Below are 16650 nucleotides of genomic sequence, written 5' to 3'. Positions count from 1 at the left end.
GGTTTCCAAGTGCGCTCTCATTTTCACTTCCATAAGTGGACATGGGTCAGAACATAACTATGAGGCAATTATGAGGAACTAAGTGGACAATATGAGGAAATTTTAGATGATTTTCTGGGTCACAAAAAGCCTTTCTGGGCATTTTTATTACATCCTATGTGTTTTTACATGACTGGAAAATCTGTTTTCATGACAACTGAATCCACACATTCGTCCCTGCCTATATGTTCATATTGATTTATCCTTCATATTCAAAAATATGTCAAATACCCTTTAGGGTCACGCTCATTTAAGGTCAGGCAATGTCTAAAGCATTAAAATAACATTGGGCAAATTAAGCCGTCACTGACATAGCACACATTTTTACACACATTTTTAAAGAATACAGTCTTGCACTACCTGATCAAATTAATTCCATGAAATGAGGCAGCAGATGTGCTTAGCCCCATCAACAATCTATTGCAATTATAATAATAGGTATTCTGTAGGGTGCCCGCAGAAAATAATAATCACTGACGTAGTTAGCTTAGAATAGAAAGTAAGGAAAATTGCAAGTGATTTACAATATAGCTATGAGAAAGGTTTTGTTTTGTGATTGGTCAAGCTCTAAAACAATTGGATATAACATAAGTGTGATATATCTTATGAACTAGGTGATTTTTATTTTCAGGAATACTTAACGTTCCCAGATCCCAACCACATTCACTGTGTTTAAATAATAATGTCAAATGCATCTATTGTCAATTTGTCAAGATATTATAAATGTCCCAAAACATACACAGTTAATACTGTAAGAACAATATCATGAAACTTGCACATAAATGGCATCACACCAATTTATTATCTGACAAGGGATTTGCTGCAGATAGATTAAGTAGTCGGCCATTGGCAAAGGGTATTGATATCTCCTTTTAGTCTGATTAAAAAGAACAAGAATGAAAATGGTATAAATAGTCAAACAAATTATCCAAGCCCATCCATCCCCAACCCTGTTAAGCACAAAGTGCTGTGGAGGTTTTGTGGAGGTTTGGGGTGTAAAAGTGGAGAAGGCCTTCGTTGGACTGGCCCTGGTTCCTCCTGTCTGAGCCAGAGGAGTCGAATCAGGTCTGGATTAATTGACTGTCATTTCTAACAGTGCGTCCCACTGTATCTGGATTTTCACTGCAGTGTCTTTAGATATGAGGATGGGGCACTCTGCAATCTATTCGATTAAATTCTCTGTTAAATGTTCATTTTCATGCTCTGTGGATTTTTCATGCTTTTCCCGTTTTACCCTTTTGGTTTATTTTCCCTTTTTCTTTGAATGTACTGGTTATCTGTTCTCAGTGTGAGCGGTTTCTTTTCTTTTCCTCGATCGACATCCTTTTTCCTCTGCCTGTCTAATCTTCATGCCACACACAAACACACACACACACACATATACATATACACTCCCACAATTTGTCAATCTCCCCAAGCTAATACAATAACTGTTCTGCTATGACATTTATATGCAGTTTTTCAACTGCTACTTTCCTAAAATCTTTCAGATGAATTTACAGAAAGCTTTACAAATCTAAATGAGAGGGAGGCTTTCTGGCAAAAACAATGTGACAGCACTGTGCCCATCAACTCGAATGTGAAGTCTTTTTTCCAGTGTAGCTACATCAGATAGGGTAGGCCTATCTTTCACGCATGACAAAAGATTTTGCACAACCCACAGATTGAACACTGTCTGCGTAACTTCATGCTTTTTCTGCTGAGCATGGCTTGAAGAATATCACACAATCCAATAAAAAGGTATTGCTAAAGAAAATGTGTCTATATCATGAAAGGTAGTCTTCCACAGACTGAAATAAGTTGCCAAAAGAGGAAGGTATTTTATTGTTTATAAATAGCAGTGATAAATGGAAGAGGAAAGTATGAGTGGATGTACATAGCATGGTTTTGAAGCACAAAGTGGAGATAAAGAAGGTTTTAAGTGGGTCCTAAGAGAGGTTTTATAGTGGCTGACCCCCAAGGAGTTATATTTCTTCCACCTTCAACGTATCTTTTCTTTAGTTCTCATTACTTTCCAATCCACCCTTCAAGTCTGGTTCTCCTTGGAAAACATATTCTACATCTAATTCCCTCAGTTATGTCTTTGTGACCCAAGAAACTATATTTTTCACAACCCACCATTTTCTACACAAAGGACTATGTTGATTTTTTTTTTTATGTGGCAGCTGGGCTTGAATTTTTTCTTTGGAAGACATTTCAGCTCTCCTGTGAGAGACTTCTTCAGTTCGCATTTCTGAACAGTTTTGGGGGACTTGAGAAAGAAAGATATGATGTCAGGAAGAGCCAAACTGTGATCCATCCTTTTCCAAATAGGAGTTACTGTATTTAACTGTAAAGTACTGAAATAGTATGTGTGTTTATCTGTCCATCCATTGCTGTCCATATCATGTTTTCTTACACAAACCAATTGCTTCTTTTTTCCAGGCAAAACCAAGGTAACTGCTGTGCTGTACATATTAAAATCTAACATAACCTGTCGGAATAATGGATTTTGACTGTGGTCCCAAAACTGTTGGTACCCTGATCTGCCAGAATCAAGTGTATTGTTAAAAAGAAACACTGGTGGAGCACATAGACAAAGTCAATTTTAGTAGCAGAAGTAGTAATAATAACAGTAGTACTAGTAGTGGATGTTGTAGTGGTGAAGTCTGCAATGTCACAAGAGGGGCCGTATCATGGACCTGTGATATCACCCAGGGGAAGAGTAAAGTGTACATCACACACACACACACACACACACATACACACACACACACACACACACATACACACACATACAGAGAGTGAGATACAGGAAGAATACTGGGGTGATAGTAAGATATACATCAAGGACTGGATGGATGCCAACCACCAAAAAACCTAAGGAAAAACAGAAAAAGAACATAAGTAAGAGTAAGAGGGGAAGAGGGGAGCAGTTGCAAGAAAGAAGGCAAGCTGTGATGTCACAAGGAAGTCTGTAGTGTCCATTGGGGACTGCCAAAAGCCTACTTGGTTAACAATTAGATCAAGCAGAAACCAGGAAACTGAGCAGATCTTGAAAATGGCTGTTGTTATTTTATCAGTATGCATTTTTTGTCAGGGGAGGCGCCGCAGCTATAAACTGATTTTTCCCTTATTTAACGTCTTAATCGCTCATCATCTCGTAGAATACACAGACAGTTCACACAAACAACCCCGAATTGTAAATGGGTTGAATATGATAGAGATACATATATCATTTTATGCTTTTGCTCTCTATTCAGTGCAACCTCACTGGCCGGTGTCTACTCTAGCCAACCTCGGGGGGACGCAGAGCAGTGTCTCCCTGAGCCGGTTCCAAGCCCGGATAAATGCAGAGGGTTGCATCAGGAAGGGAATCCGGCGTAAAACTTTTGCCAAAACCAAACATGCGAATCAACCATAATAACCACATCATACCCGATCAGTTGAGGCCCAGGTTCACAACAATCGCCATGGGCACCGATGACCTACAGGGAACCAATGGAAACTGGGCTACTATAGGTCAAAGGAGTGGAAAGGCAAGAGCCTGGGACTGAGAGTAGGGATTTTGAATATTGGGATTATGACAGGAAAAGGGAGAGAGTTGATCAACATGATTCAGAGAAGGAAAATGGGCATACTGTGTGTCCAGGAAACCTGGTGGAAAGGTAGTAAGGCTAGAAGCTTAGGAGCAGGTTTCAAGTTGTACTATCCTGGTACTGACAAGAAGAGAAATTGAGTAGGAGTTATCTTGAAGGAGGAGTTTGTACGAGGGGATGAAGAAATGATGGGCAGATTTGGTATATAGGATAGGAATGCAGAGGGACAGGTGGTGGTAGATTTTGCAAAAATGATGGAAATGGCTGTAGTGAACACCTTTTTCAGAAGACCCTCTCTATTCAGTGCTTCCGTGCTATATGACGTCACGGTGCCGTCTCCTTGGCAACCTGTACAAACATGGATTATTCCCCACGCTGACTTGACAGGAAAGCACAACCGAGTTTAAGAAGGTAAACAAACTGCCTTTATTTATTTTGTTGTTTGTTTGTTGGTTTTATTTTGTTTTGTAAATAATAAATCCTTCCGGTGTTTTTTTTTCCTACATGACGCATAACTCAGTCTCGCTCAAACATGCTAAACATCGTGTAGAAGCTAACCTTAAAACGATTATTTAACGTCTCCATGTACTAGATACACGTCGATTATGTTTTTAATTATAGATGATAAATCTTTCAAATAAAGGTTGTTAATTAACTTTTTTTCAACGCCATAACTTCGGGGTTTTTACTATTTGGTATAACGCAGACCAGAACTACAAAAAGTCAAACTAACAATCTAGCAGGAATGACTTTCATTTTTCTAACACTTTCTAAACCACTAGCAGTGACTCGCAAAGGGAATATTTAAAGCGTAGTCTGCAGCTAATATTACAGTTGAGTCTAATTTATGTTGTTTATTTGAAGGGGAAATGGAGGAAGACCAAGACCAAGGGCATGTGTCAGACACAGGTGGGCTGCCAAGTGATGACAACAACAATGGTAAGTAATGAATCCTTCATTTAATGTATGAACTGTATACCACATTCTTACCTGATATTTGCTAGACTGGGATTTCCTCCCTCTTTAATATTGCTATGCTTTATCTGAAGGTGAAGACCAGGAGGCCTTTACAGATGAAGATGCATCCCACTCTCCTGAACTAGAGTGGCTGGAAGAGTTGTATGAGTGGGTATTTTATACTTTTCTCTCATATTACCCTGAAACATTTACACCCTTGCTTTTGCTAATTTATCAACTTGCATTTGCATTGCTTATTCTACTCACTATTCATCTGTAGTGCATTTTTAACACAGCATATAGCAGTCTTGATAGTATTCTATTTTACCAGAGGTAGTTTCGAATGTACATTGCTGATAGTCACATCTTGCATTTAACTATTCCTAAATGCCCTTTCACACCCTCAGAGAGGATGATAGTGAAGATGACCTTCCGGTTGAAGCCAGCAGTGATAAGAAGAGTTTTGCCGAGACAGCACGGATGTTCAAGCTGAGACGAAACCTGGACCAGCTGGACTATTTTCACCGACAGAAGGAGGACGACGTGCTGAAAGCCAGGTTTGGACCAGATGACTAACAGACATCTAGAGTCACTGTATGTGTTTAACCCCGGATAGTGTCCTCTGTGTTCATCTAGCCTCTACGGAGAGGTTTTTATAGGCCTTCAGTTTTTCAAAAACATTCATTCTTGGTGACATTTGACTTTTGCAGGTTTCTCCTCTTTTGCCCTCCTCCCACTGGGCTGGTCATTTGTATACCAATTGATTCACCAACTTGGCAGACATCATTTCAGCTGCAGAGACTATTTCCTCGCTTTTCCCAATTTTCCTCCTTTTTCTCGCCTGTGATGCAAGCCATTAGGCACCCAATGGCTTGTGAGGCAGTTCTCAACGTCTTTAGCACAAACATCAAAGGTCACCATGGCGCTGTTCCCTTCTCTGATCAAACCAGAGTTGAATGGGATCAGACTGTTAACCAATGCACATCATTTACCGCTGACCTAGTGCAATAATTTACTTTTAATGAAAGTCTCTTCTCACAGTCCCAGATTGTTGTGTTGCACATCATTAAACTGTGAAATGAATATTGCACAATTTAGAGGTTGAGGTGTGTATGTGTGTTCACTGTCAGCCTCTTAAGAACTATAGGTACATTGTTGGCTTGCAGGATTATGTTCCTTTTGTCCCAGTGGCCACATGAAAATCTGTTCATCTAATTTTCCAAACATATAACAGTCGATAAAATGTCCATGTGATAGCTCTTATATTGGATCTTTTTCTATTTCAAAACTGTATTTTACCTCCTTCTCAGAGAGGAACTTACACTCTTGCAGCGGAATATTGAAAGCCTGCTGGAACAGAGGAATAACTTGGAGAAAGAAATAGAGCAACAGAAAGTGGCAGAGAACAGGTCAGTTCAAAATGAACAATGACCGCTCCGTGGTGTTAGATGATGTTTTGTTTGTCCAAACACTAATTTGTGAATATTTTGTTCTGTAGTGTGGCAGTGTTTCGACTGCGAAACCAGCATAAAAATGTGTGTCAGCAGCTGCAGAGTGAAGAGGAGATGGAGGCGCACATCAACACTCAACTGAGGCAACAGCAGTGAGTCTCAAGGGAAAATAGGTGTTCTGACAAGAAGTAACACTTTTGAAAAAAATTCAGCCCCCTCATATATTTCCATGAAACAGTGTTTTGACACAGTAGGTGGGTACAGTCGCAGACAGTTTCGCAAAGAAAGTATCAGCAAAGTTTCCGAGGCATTATTCTACAAATTGTGCCGGGTAGATTACGTTATTCTTTATGCAGGATTTTTTAAACATGGACCTATTTACATTGATGAGATTTTGGGTTTGCCTTTGTGCTTGTGCTCCAATGCAACCGCTTGGGTTCGTTCAAACAATGTGCTGACCCTTGCTCCCACCACACATCCAGCAGTTGCTTCACAGCAATAGCTGTTCAAGTTCATCTTAGTTTGAAAACCTTTACTGTTTTGCAAGGAAGTACATCAAGTCATTTCTTTGACCAGGTCAACAATTGGAGTCCAGAGTTGTTTTGTCAAATTCATTACTCAATTCAATTCATTAGTCACTCAATTCATTACACAATTCAATACTCAAATTCATTGAGTATTGCTAATGGTCTGTTAGCAACCTAATTAAACAAAATAACATGTGTTGTCGTCACATATTGCTGATGGTAGACAAAACTGCAAAGGTTATTAGATATGTTGTTGAGTTTCTAAGTACTACACTAGACCTTTTTTTTAGGTGAATATTCAGTGATGTTGATGTGGCAATGTTTGTCCATCAATTTGCGACATGTAAAAAAAAATCAAAGAGAGGGTCTTGTCTGCTAAACTGCTGCGTTTAAATATCAACCAGCTTGTGTTATCATTCAATTCACTTTACATTCACATTGCACATTTCAATAGTAATCAATAGTTTTTTGAGCAGCTCCAGAACTGCTTAGGTGATTCTTCTCATTTGTCAGCATTCTCATTTTATTTTGAGCCGGAGATGCATTCTCTCGTAGCAAATCAACATCTTCCCGTTATGGTCTTCTTTGTAAAAGATAAATTGCCCCGTACTCCCAAGTATTTTTCTTACAGATGTGAGCTTTTAAGCGGTCAATAAACCAATAGAGGATGCAAGCCAACAATATGATATGCTACAAAGATGGTTAGCCTGGGCTCAATTTTATCATAAAATATATTCTTGTTTTGTAGTGTTTGATCGTTTTCCATTCTGCTTTCTAAGATTAATTATACCAATCTCCCATTTTATTAGGTTAAGTTACAATAATCCAATTCAGGTTTGTCCAGGTGCCCTGCAGTATGTCCTCCTTTATCCAAATTATTTAATATTTGATATTATTGTTATTTAATCAGTTTTGGATAAGTGCCAATTCTTCTTGATATGTTGGACCATTAAATAAATCCAGCAATAAAATCCCAGTGAGCATTCTTTGCAGGGATATTGTATTATTTTGCAAACCTTTTTCTTTAAGTTTTCCTTATAATTTAACAACTGGGTTATCTTTTTATGGATTGAAATCAAAGGGCATTTTGAACATTTAACAGTAGAAAACATCACCCTTTTTAACCAGATGCTGATTGTGTTGCAATTATTTTCAATTACACTATAATTGTATATTTGCCAAAAAAAAATGAAGCATTTTGAAACTCATCCAAGAGGAATGACATTATTAATCATACTGACCATAACACAAGTTATTAGCTGTTACTGCAGCTCCGAGACCTGGTTGAACATACTGCTGCTCAAACTATTGTTTGAGAGTTTCTTCCAGAGAGGGACTTTTACTTGCAACTTGTATGTCTCACTCTATTCAGATACAACTGATGCTCTTTATTTTGCTTTTCAGACATGGGTTGAATAAGATTGAGCTAGAACTACAAAGGTTTTCCCCACTGCGGCAACAGGTACATGAGGAGGAGCAGGCTTTCCAACAACTCAAGGCCCAGAAAGTAGTAACAAGGATGAAGCAGCAAAGAACTGCCAGCCAGAACCTGCAGCTCAAGATTAAGCATCTAAGAGAGTATGTCTGTGAAGCCAACCAGGTCACTGTCAATCGTTTTCAAATCTCATTGTGGCAACTGGACACGGTTTCTCCCTTTGACGATGGTTTGTTTCAATGAGGGGAATACCTCAAGGAGAGACACAAAGCCCAGTTGCCACAAAAGATTGGACAACCATCTCATAATAAAGGTCAGATAGCTGAAAATGTTATATAATGTCATGGATATACCATGCTGCATGCTAATGAGACTCATCATTTATAAGAATAAGTTTTGTACATAAAAATGATACATACACTTAATACATTGTAAGTTATCTTAACAATCTTTGATGTATAAAAACTCCTTCACTGTGCATATATTTTTTGATAGTAAACATGAAATTGTGAACCAGGAAGAGGAAGCTGTAAGTCAGAAGAATACTGAAGAGGAACGGGCAAGTCGCAAGCTAACTGCTAAGTACTTGAGTGAGACCATTAAAAGGTAATAAGCTTACAAACCAATTGAATGGCTTATAGTAATACAAGAGTATGAAGATCTCAGAGGACTAATTGGAATGTTGACATCTCCTACTGAACATAGACAGAGCAGTCTTATTAGAAAACTTGAGCAATTTAGATTTGAGAAGAAAGTAATTCAAATACTTCCTCTTTATTTTACCTAATTTACAAATAAACTAAAAAAGGTTGGATTTGATGGAAGAAAACTTACATGGACAATGAAAGAAAAAGAAATATGCTCCAGAATATCTATAGTTGTCCTGAAACATTATTTTCAATTTCCAATATCCTTCTTTTCCCACTCTCATGCTCACATCTGAAAGCTTTGTTCCGTGACTCAGATAAACATTGCAAACAGCATTTTGGTTAGTGTGATGAATATGTTGATTTGTCTAAAGGGAAGCCAAAGTGAAAGGGATTGTATGTGTCATCTTCTGTTGGAAGAATGTAAGAAAATCTAGTTATAAAACGTTAAAAGTTAAAGTACATTCACAGGGAGGAATATATCAGTTTGGGGTAAAAAAATCTATTTCTATCCTACAACCTATATTGTCATGCTTTCTGGAAAATTCATTATACAAAAGGGTGAAATACCTGATTGTTAAATTATATCAGTAAACTGATGTATACTTTCGATGTCACCCTTGACTTCAGTATCTTCCCACTTTCCAGTATTTCCTTGTCAGAAAATTTTAATGCTAATAATACAATACAACACAATACAATATAATGTAACAATTATGAGTGTGTTATGTAGTACTAGTCACGTCAGAGGTTTCCCTAAAAGCCCTGAACACAAAGCAGTATTTTCCTTCAAAATAGCATTTTTACCAATTCTTCTGTAATTCTTTACCATTTAACTCCCCTTTTTATATAGGATACATCAACAAGAGGCCGAGGAGATGCAGCACAGGGGGGTGTTAATTGAAAAGAGAGTACAAGCTGTCAAGTCACTGAAAAATAACATTGCAGCAAGTCAAGTAAGTACCAGGATTCTATAGAATTATGTTTTAATGGAGGTGACACAAATTTCTGGCTATATATATTATTAATGTATCTGCCGTATATTAAGTGCGTTTTACTACTGATGAGTCTAACAAGGGCAGACTGTCTAACAAGGGCATACCACTAAAGCATTTAAGACATAATATTTTGCAAGGTTTTTTTTCTATTCAGCAATCAAATTTTGACAATACTAAAACATCAGATTTACATTGTTTTGTGGGAATAATGAAACATATAATGTAATGAACTGTCGAGCACCATCAAACAGTATTGCTTGACATATAATTACACATCTATTGCCTAACTATTAAGCAAGAATATTACAAAAAGGCCCAAAGGGTGGCATGAGATTGCATGTGAGCACAAAATTCTTGATTTAGTTTTTTGAAAAATTGAAGCTGTTTAAAAAGTATAAAAAGGGAATACTTTATTATTTTTTCAATAGCACCTCTTCTGAGATTTTCAGATTGTAAGACAAATAGAGGACTGCAACAATCATTTTCCCAGCATATTTTAAGACTACATATGGTCAAAAATATCATCAATAATCTCATGTTGGTTCTCTAGGAGACATTACGAGCCCAGCAAAACAGAGCCAGAGAAAATGCCCTAAAGAAAGAGCAACAACAGAGTAAACTAAAAGCATCCCTGCAGGCCCAAGGCATCAACAGTATCAAGCTCATGCACCAACAGAAACAACTGGATGAGAAAAAACAAAAACAAGAGTATGTCCTTTCCTCCCCTCTCCTCTTCTCCTCTTTCCTTTTTCCTTCTCTCTTCTCCTCTCCTCCATACCTCTCCACTCCTCTCTTCTCCCACATGGATGTCCTGCACTCCTACTCCATGCTGCATCGCGTGGGTGTTTTGCGCTCCTTGTATGCCGAGGACTACATGACCCCATTTCAATGTAATGCTGTGTTGTCGATCTGTCCTTCTCAGTGAATTCAAGGCAAAGCAGAGGTCAAAAAGAGTGGAGATTGTTGAAAAAATCCTTCTGGAGGAACAGCTAGCAAAGAGGAGGAACAAGCAGCGGTTTCTACTGCCTCAACCCTCAAACACTCAAAACGTGCAATTTCTGAGATCGAGAGAAAGGCTCTCTTATTACATGGCTCCCAGCCCCCCAACACCCGTGGATGAAAGAGTCACAACTGTGAGTAAATATGGTTTCTGAGTTGCCATTTATGAGGTAAAATATACAATGACTGCATATTATATTATTATCATGCCCTTTTGTGTATGTGTGTATTTTCTAGCAGAGAAAACAGTTCAGTGACACAAGCAGCTCGACATCATTTTCCTCTACTTCAGAGGACATTGAGGAAACCATGCGCCAGGAGATGGACCAGCACGGCTTTGCTAACGGCCTGGCTGAGCCAGAGTTTTCCGGGCTTTGGGACCAGAACTACAAGGTGCACCACTACAAATACAGCCCCAGCCAGATAAACAAGTCCCCTTAAGATGCTAAAATTAAACTCAAATTATGTTCCATTCACAGCAAACGCAGCCTTTTTCTATGGATGTGCTAAGTGCACTTTTACCACAGATAATTTCCCCACTTCCAAATTGAACAATGTTGTATAAACATTTAAAAAACAATACAGATTTTCTTTAATTTTTTTTTAGTTTGGCTGAAAACTGAACTGTATGAAGGAATGAGAACACAGTATTGTCCCAATACCTGGTAATTTAAGCCTGTGAGTAACTTCAGACAAACAAATTTGTCAATTCATGCACCTGAGTCCTTGCAATACAGACTTGCATGTACATCTAGAGTGGGTATTATCTCAAGGGGTTGTTGCTAACACCTCTATATCCTCACTCTTGATGTTTAGTGGTTAACTATGCCTCATTGCCTCAACAATAAGGGGTTGAGGTTTGAGGGTTGCTGGACTGAAATTTTGAAATTTACAGTATTTGAAACATATAAAAACTTACTCTACTTATGATAAGTTTAAGTGCTTGAGTCAGTTAAATTATCACGTACTTAATACAATTAATAAGAGAACCATACCAGGGATTCAGTGGTCTCAGCTTGTATGCTTTTTATACTTTTGTAATTTCTAGATAGGAGAAGGACGAGCCATAGAGCTGTTATTTTCTGCAAGGCTAATATCAATCCATGTTTCATCAATACTTTTTAAAATAATTTCCCCTCTACAGCTGAATGAAAGGATGAAAGATTAAAAGATATTCAAGTCATTTTAGTAAACTAGTGCCTTGGCAAGCAAAGATTTGTATTCTTTTATATCATTACTAAGCACCATAGTTAATGCTCATAAACAACAAGGGCAGGATTATGAAGTCAGTAAGCTTTGCAGACCTTTTTGAAAATCAACAGCTGTTGTTACCATATTAGCATTAATTTCCAGTGATACCCAACTAAGTGACCACTTACTTGAGCAACAATATGACGCACTTGGATTTGGTTAGACTGCATCAGCTGAGCTGTTTGGCGATGGAATGTAAATAAACACTGAAGGATTCCATGTTGAATTTGGATCCAAGTACACTGAATGTCATTTTATTAGGGTGGTGTGACTGTCAACAGCATCAACTGCTAGTGAGAGATTTCCACAGTTGTGCTGGCAAAATCTGAGTGATGGAGGGGAGGATTAATATTGACTTCAGGTGAAGCTATGAGCTGAGTGCCAGAAAGTCTTAAAGAAACCAAAAGGAACACACTGTTGAATAGGAGTGTATGAGAACTATGAAAGAGCACTGGTTTCATGACAGGATACTTGGTTTACAATTCACCCATTCTGAACAGGTTTTCTGAAGGACTTATCCAATGTAGAGGCTGATCGTGAGAGTAGTGTTTATCGCTAATTGCCATGGAGGTGTGTTGGCACTGTCTTATCGAGCACCACAAACACGAGATGTAGGGTGACAGGCATCACTTCACATTGTGCTGGTGCCTTTGAGGCCTCAGAGCGAGCGAGGTTGGCACAAAGCTCAGAGCAAGTGACAAGTGGTGTGGAAGTGATCGCTTCCTAACATAACAGTGACATCCATGCCCTAGTCAAAGGTTACATTTAAGCAGAGTAATGGCTTGTATCATAGATGAGAAGAGAAATGTATATAACATGGAATTGAAATAAATCAGTGCATTCACGGGGACAGGGTTGGTATAAAAAATTAATATCATTCCATCGCCATGTTACAAATGCGTTCCTCTGTGGGAACAAAGTCGATGAGGAAATTTCTCTTTTGAACAGTGAATCTTCTAAGATGGCATACACTTCTTCTACTATCTTTATTTCAGTTTTGGTATTTTACTTTTACATTGCCCCAGTTATTCTGCTGCCTAGAGAAATTGTGATATTATGTCATTATTGTCATTCACCTCATCCATTGCTCATTCCTTGTGTACTTACAGATAACCACAAATGAGATGACAGTATCTATTGAAATAGATGAAAAAGAAGACAAACCGATAACAACCAGTGGAAAGGCCACATCAAGTAAAAAAATCTGTGGGAAAGAGTTGAAGAGTGCCCCGTTCATCAGTAAACCAGAGGTCATCATATTCAAGGTACCTCACCACTGGGGTTAGGGTTAGGTTTATATGGTTATATGCTTTTATCAAGGGGGATACATGTATTTTTGATACACAGTATAAATGCATTTTTTGTATACATAAGTTCACATTCTAAAACCCTTTACAAGTTTTGTATTGAGTTGTGCAACTGTTGTTCTGTATTTTTAGGATTTTGAAGTTGGAGAAACATATAAGAAGAAAATAATCCTGACTAACAGCAGCTTTGTAACCAATTACTGCAGGGTCCTAGGAGTTTCATCTCATTTAAAGGACTGCATCTCAACCAAGTAAGATTTTTACATTTTCAGAGAGCAGGCAATGTTAAATGCCCAGTGTTAATGCAAATGGGAAGTCAGGTCCTACATTCTTGAATGATGTCCAATATCATCTTTATCCAAGTAACTGCCAAGTTCAAAAGTCGTATTCCAGGGGGAAAAAATAGTTCCAAGTATGTAACGTATATTACACATTTCTGAAAAACCCAAATCCTAATTTATTTGGGACAAATAGCAACAGCAACCAAAAATGACACAGCTTTGACTATATTGGAATTCCCTCCTCAGCGGACCCACCAAAGTAGTTCTTGAGTTTCAAGAAAGTGTCACGAAGACCATGACAAGATGGAGTGGTTGCAGCTATAGCTTTTGTAAATAAGATCACCCGAACAAGATTTCTGAAAATACAGCAAATGAAGTAATAGCTATGCAATAGATCACCTTTCAACCTCTATAGGGACCAGTATGTCTAGGTTTTAATGAATCTGGTTAGGACTGCTGTTCGTTCATTATAATTGTCCCTTCTGTGGCTGTAATATGTTGTGCTTTTGAAACGGCACATGGTCACATTTTGGGCTTTTCTGGACTTACAAGTTTCATTTATTTGAGCTAGGCAGTCATGTAATATAACAGCTACCTCATGTGCTGTTTAACCTCAGATAACTTAGCGAACCTATGATAAACAGGTTGCACAGATGTCGTCTGACTCAAGCAGACCTTGATCTTTTTTCGTCAAAGCAAACTATATGACAGCCATAGTATTAATCATAAACCATAAGTTTAATACATTATAAATGGCTGAGGCATGGCATGGTTTGCCATTTATTGCATTATCTATCATGTAAATAGTGGTCTTATTTCAAATCTATGTTAAATACTCCAGTTAGATATATTTCATCAGGGTATGTTGGTAATAAAATCTGCTTAGAAAAGTCTGGTACACTATACACCGAATATATTGTGTTTCAAAAATGGATGGAAAGCAGTGCACCACAAAGTGCTGTCCAACCTCAATAAGTATTCTTCATCAATCACACACTATAAACTTACTAGTATTTCATAACAAAAATTATTTCTTTTTCAATTGTAGGTTTTTTTTCCCATGTTCATTAGAGTCAATCCATTTCTGGCCAAGGTCTTAACATCTAAGATCTCGCGTCACATTTTTTAAGTGACTTTATCATGTTCTACAGAATTTCAGACTAAGTGTGCCATATATTGACATAATTTTTCTCAAAAACTACATAATATCAAAAGACGACGCTTGGTTTTTATACATACCAGGTCAAAATAAGCCAGTGTAGGAAAGAGAAATTAAAAATGTTTACCACGCAAGTCTTTGGGTTTGAGGAAGTGAAAACTTGAGTTATATGACAGTATGGTTGTGAAAACACAAAAGCCACAGGTGTTCACGACTGCAAACTTCAAAGTTTTGATTAATATTCTGTCAACTTACATGCTATGGTTATCAGTCTGAAGGAATTTAATGCAGCCATATGTCATAGTTTTAAAGATGATGGTTTAGATATGGAAGAAAAGCCAATCCTCCCACATATGGACACCATCTTGGATTACCACGCTCGTAGCTCCTCTCATGAGACCCAGCTGAGTGAGTCAGGCTCGTCCTGTCTCAGCCTGCCAGCAGCCCACAGGCCATCAGAGATGCATTCTTTCCGCAGGTCACTCACTATATCACTTTCCTATCAGCTCCCCCGTGATGTGATGTGGTTACTTTGGCTCTCCTCTTTCTGCCTGACTGCTGTCTCTCAGACTAGAGAGTGGTACTTTTTTTGACTCTTTGCAGTAGATCACTTGTCTGACCTTACAACCTCTGACTTCTTTTTCCTCATATGAAGCAAACACACACTTTAACACCAAATGCATGAATGCCTACCTACTGTATACTATACCTTATACACCCTTGTCGTGTTGTAACGATGTTCCAGAGCTACTTCTGAAACACAAAAGGGCAGTCATGAAGTTAATTGTTTGTTGTATAGTTGTTTGAAACAAAACTAAAATCAGACATGAATAGAACTATAAAACAAAAATCAGGTCCTGATCTGTTGAGTCCAACAGTCAAACAGTTTAGTAAGATTATCACTTAATCACATGTACGCAAATGTAATACATATATATATATATATATATTCTGGAAGACAATCAGAAAATGAAATACCGGTACTATAGAGCAGGATTATTGACACCAGTTCCACAGTTACACTGAAAAGTGAAAAGAACTGATAGAATATGATTTTGAATTTTAATAAAAACTAAAACAGGGAAGATTACTATTAGTTTCCAAGTCAGCATATTTAAGCAGTTAAATTTTCGTAATTGTTAGCCTGCTGTCTTGTCAAAGATCCTTCAAAATTCAAAGCTGTAGCTCCAAAACTGTGAATTTAAGATTGATTTAACAGACAATTATATGAAGAACATATACCAACATTCATGTTTCTCTATCTTGTAATCCCATAATTCACTGACACAGTTGTTGGGGAATTTATAGTTTGATTTCCATTCTGTCAAGATGTGTCTTACTGACGTGTTGCCATTGCTTTGCTTATTTCTCACACCATCTACTATCTGGTTACTGTTGGTTGTAACTCGTGCTTTTGTTCCCACACTTAAACTCACAATCTCGTGATAAGTCGTGATAACTGCAGGTTTTGTATGGCTGACTACAATAAATGTGAGCAAAACAAGAGAGCGAGAATTGTGGACCAGAAACACACTGGGTGTCTTCACACCAGCCCACGGTTCTCTAGACGCCTACAGAATTTCTAAAAATTGCTTCACAATTTCCCCCCTCCCCCAGCCAGCGTAGGAGCATTGATGCCAGAACACATGGCTGTACTGTACTTCTTGACTGGGAGTAAAAAAAGCACATCCCCATCGTCAAAAATATGTATAAAAGCCAACCCTTATCAGTTTTTGTGTTTTGTTTTCTTTTTATTATTGTCACTCTGTGGTATGCATAATAAATGGTTTCCTAAGACAGATACACCCCTCTGAACTGTGTAATCCAGATCTACTGCTTAAAAAGCACTGTAGTAAACAAAGATGGTACTTGATTAAATCCAAAGGTGCATCACAGCTAAGAACAAGGTGCAAATCACGCCAGGGTGAGAACCATACTCTTAAGTTAAATGAGGTATTTAAGTATGTGTTAAAACATACAATTATTCAGTGGATGGAAGACAGAACCTTTAACGCCAGATT

The 16650-nt window shown here is 37.9% G+C and overlaps 1 protein-coding gene across 1 annotated transcript in view; it reads left to right on the top strand.

Annotated features, from left to right (window-relative positions):
* The first annotated feature begins 3978 nt into the window (after positions 1 to 3978).
* Positions 3979 to 16650, top strand: part of cfap74 (cilia and flagella associated protein 74) — a 44723-nt gene continuing 32051 nt past the window's right edge. Inside the window, exons 1-14 of the mRNA XM_086159184.1 lie at positions 3979 to 4028; positions 4482 to 4556; positions 4667 to 4742; positions 4982 to 5131; positions 5885 to 5983; positions 6073 to 6177; positions 7957 to 8130; positions 8483 to 8593; positions 9488 to 9590; positions 10183 to 10340; positions 10555 to 10765; positions 10869 to 11024; positions 12992 to 13147; positions 13322 to 13440. Of these exons, the coding sequence (XP_086015310.1) occupies positions 4487 to 4556; positions 4667 to 4742; positions 4982 to 5131; positions 5885 to 5983; positions 6073 to 6177; positions 7957 to 8130; positions 8483 to 8593; positions 9488 to 9590; positions 10183 to 10340; positions 10555 to 10765; positions 10869 to 11024; positions 12992 to 13147; positions 13322 to 13440 (1688 nt within the window). The 5' untranslated portion in view covers positions 3979 to 4028; positions 4482 to 4486. The remainder of the gene's footprint in view (positions 4029 to 4481; positions 4557 to 4666; positions 4743 to 4981; positions 5132 to 5884; positions 5984 to 6072; positions 6178 to 7956; positions 8131 to 8482; positions 8594 to 9487; positions 9591 to 10182; positions 10341 to 10554; positions 10766 to 10868; positions 11025 to 12991; positions 13148 to 13321; positions 13441 to 16650) is intronic.

This window comes from Fistularia commersonii, chromosome 14 (genome assembly GCF_037954325.1).
Source record: "Fistularia commersonii isolate RoL2024-O1a breed Wild chromosome 14, RoL_Fcom_v1.0, whole genome shotgun sequence".
NCBI lineage: Eukaryota > Metazoa > Chordata > Actinopteri > Syngnathiformes > Fistulariidae > Fistularia > Fistularia commersonii.
This window is presented reverse-complemented; position numbering and strand designations above follow the sequence as displayed.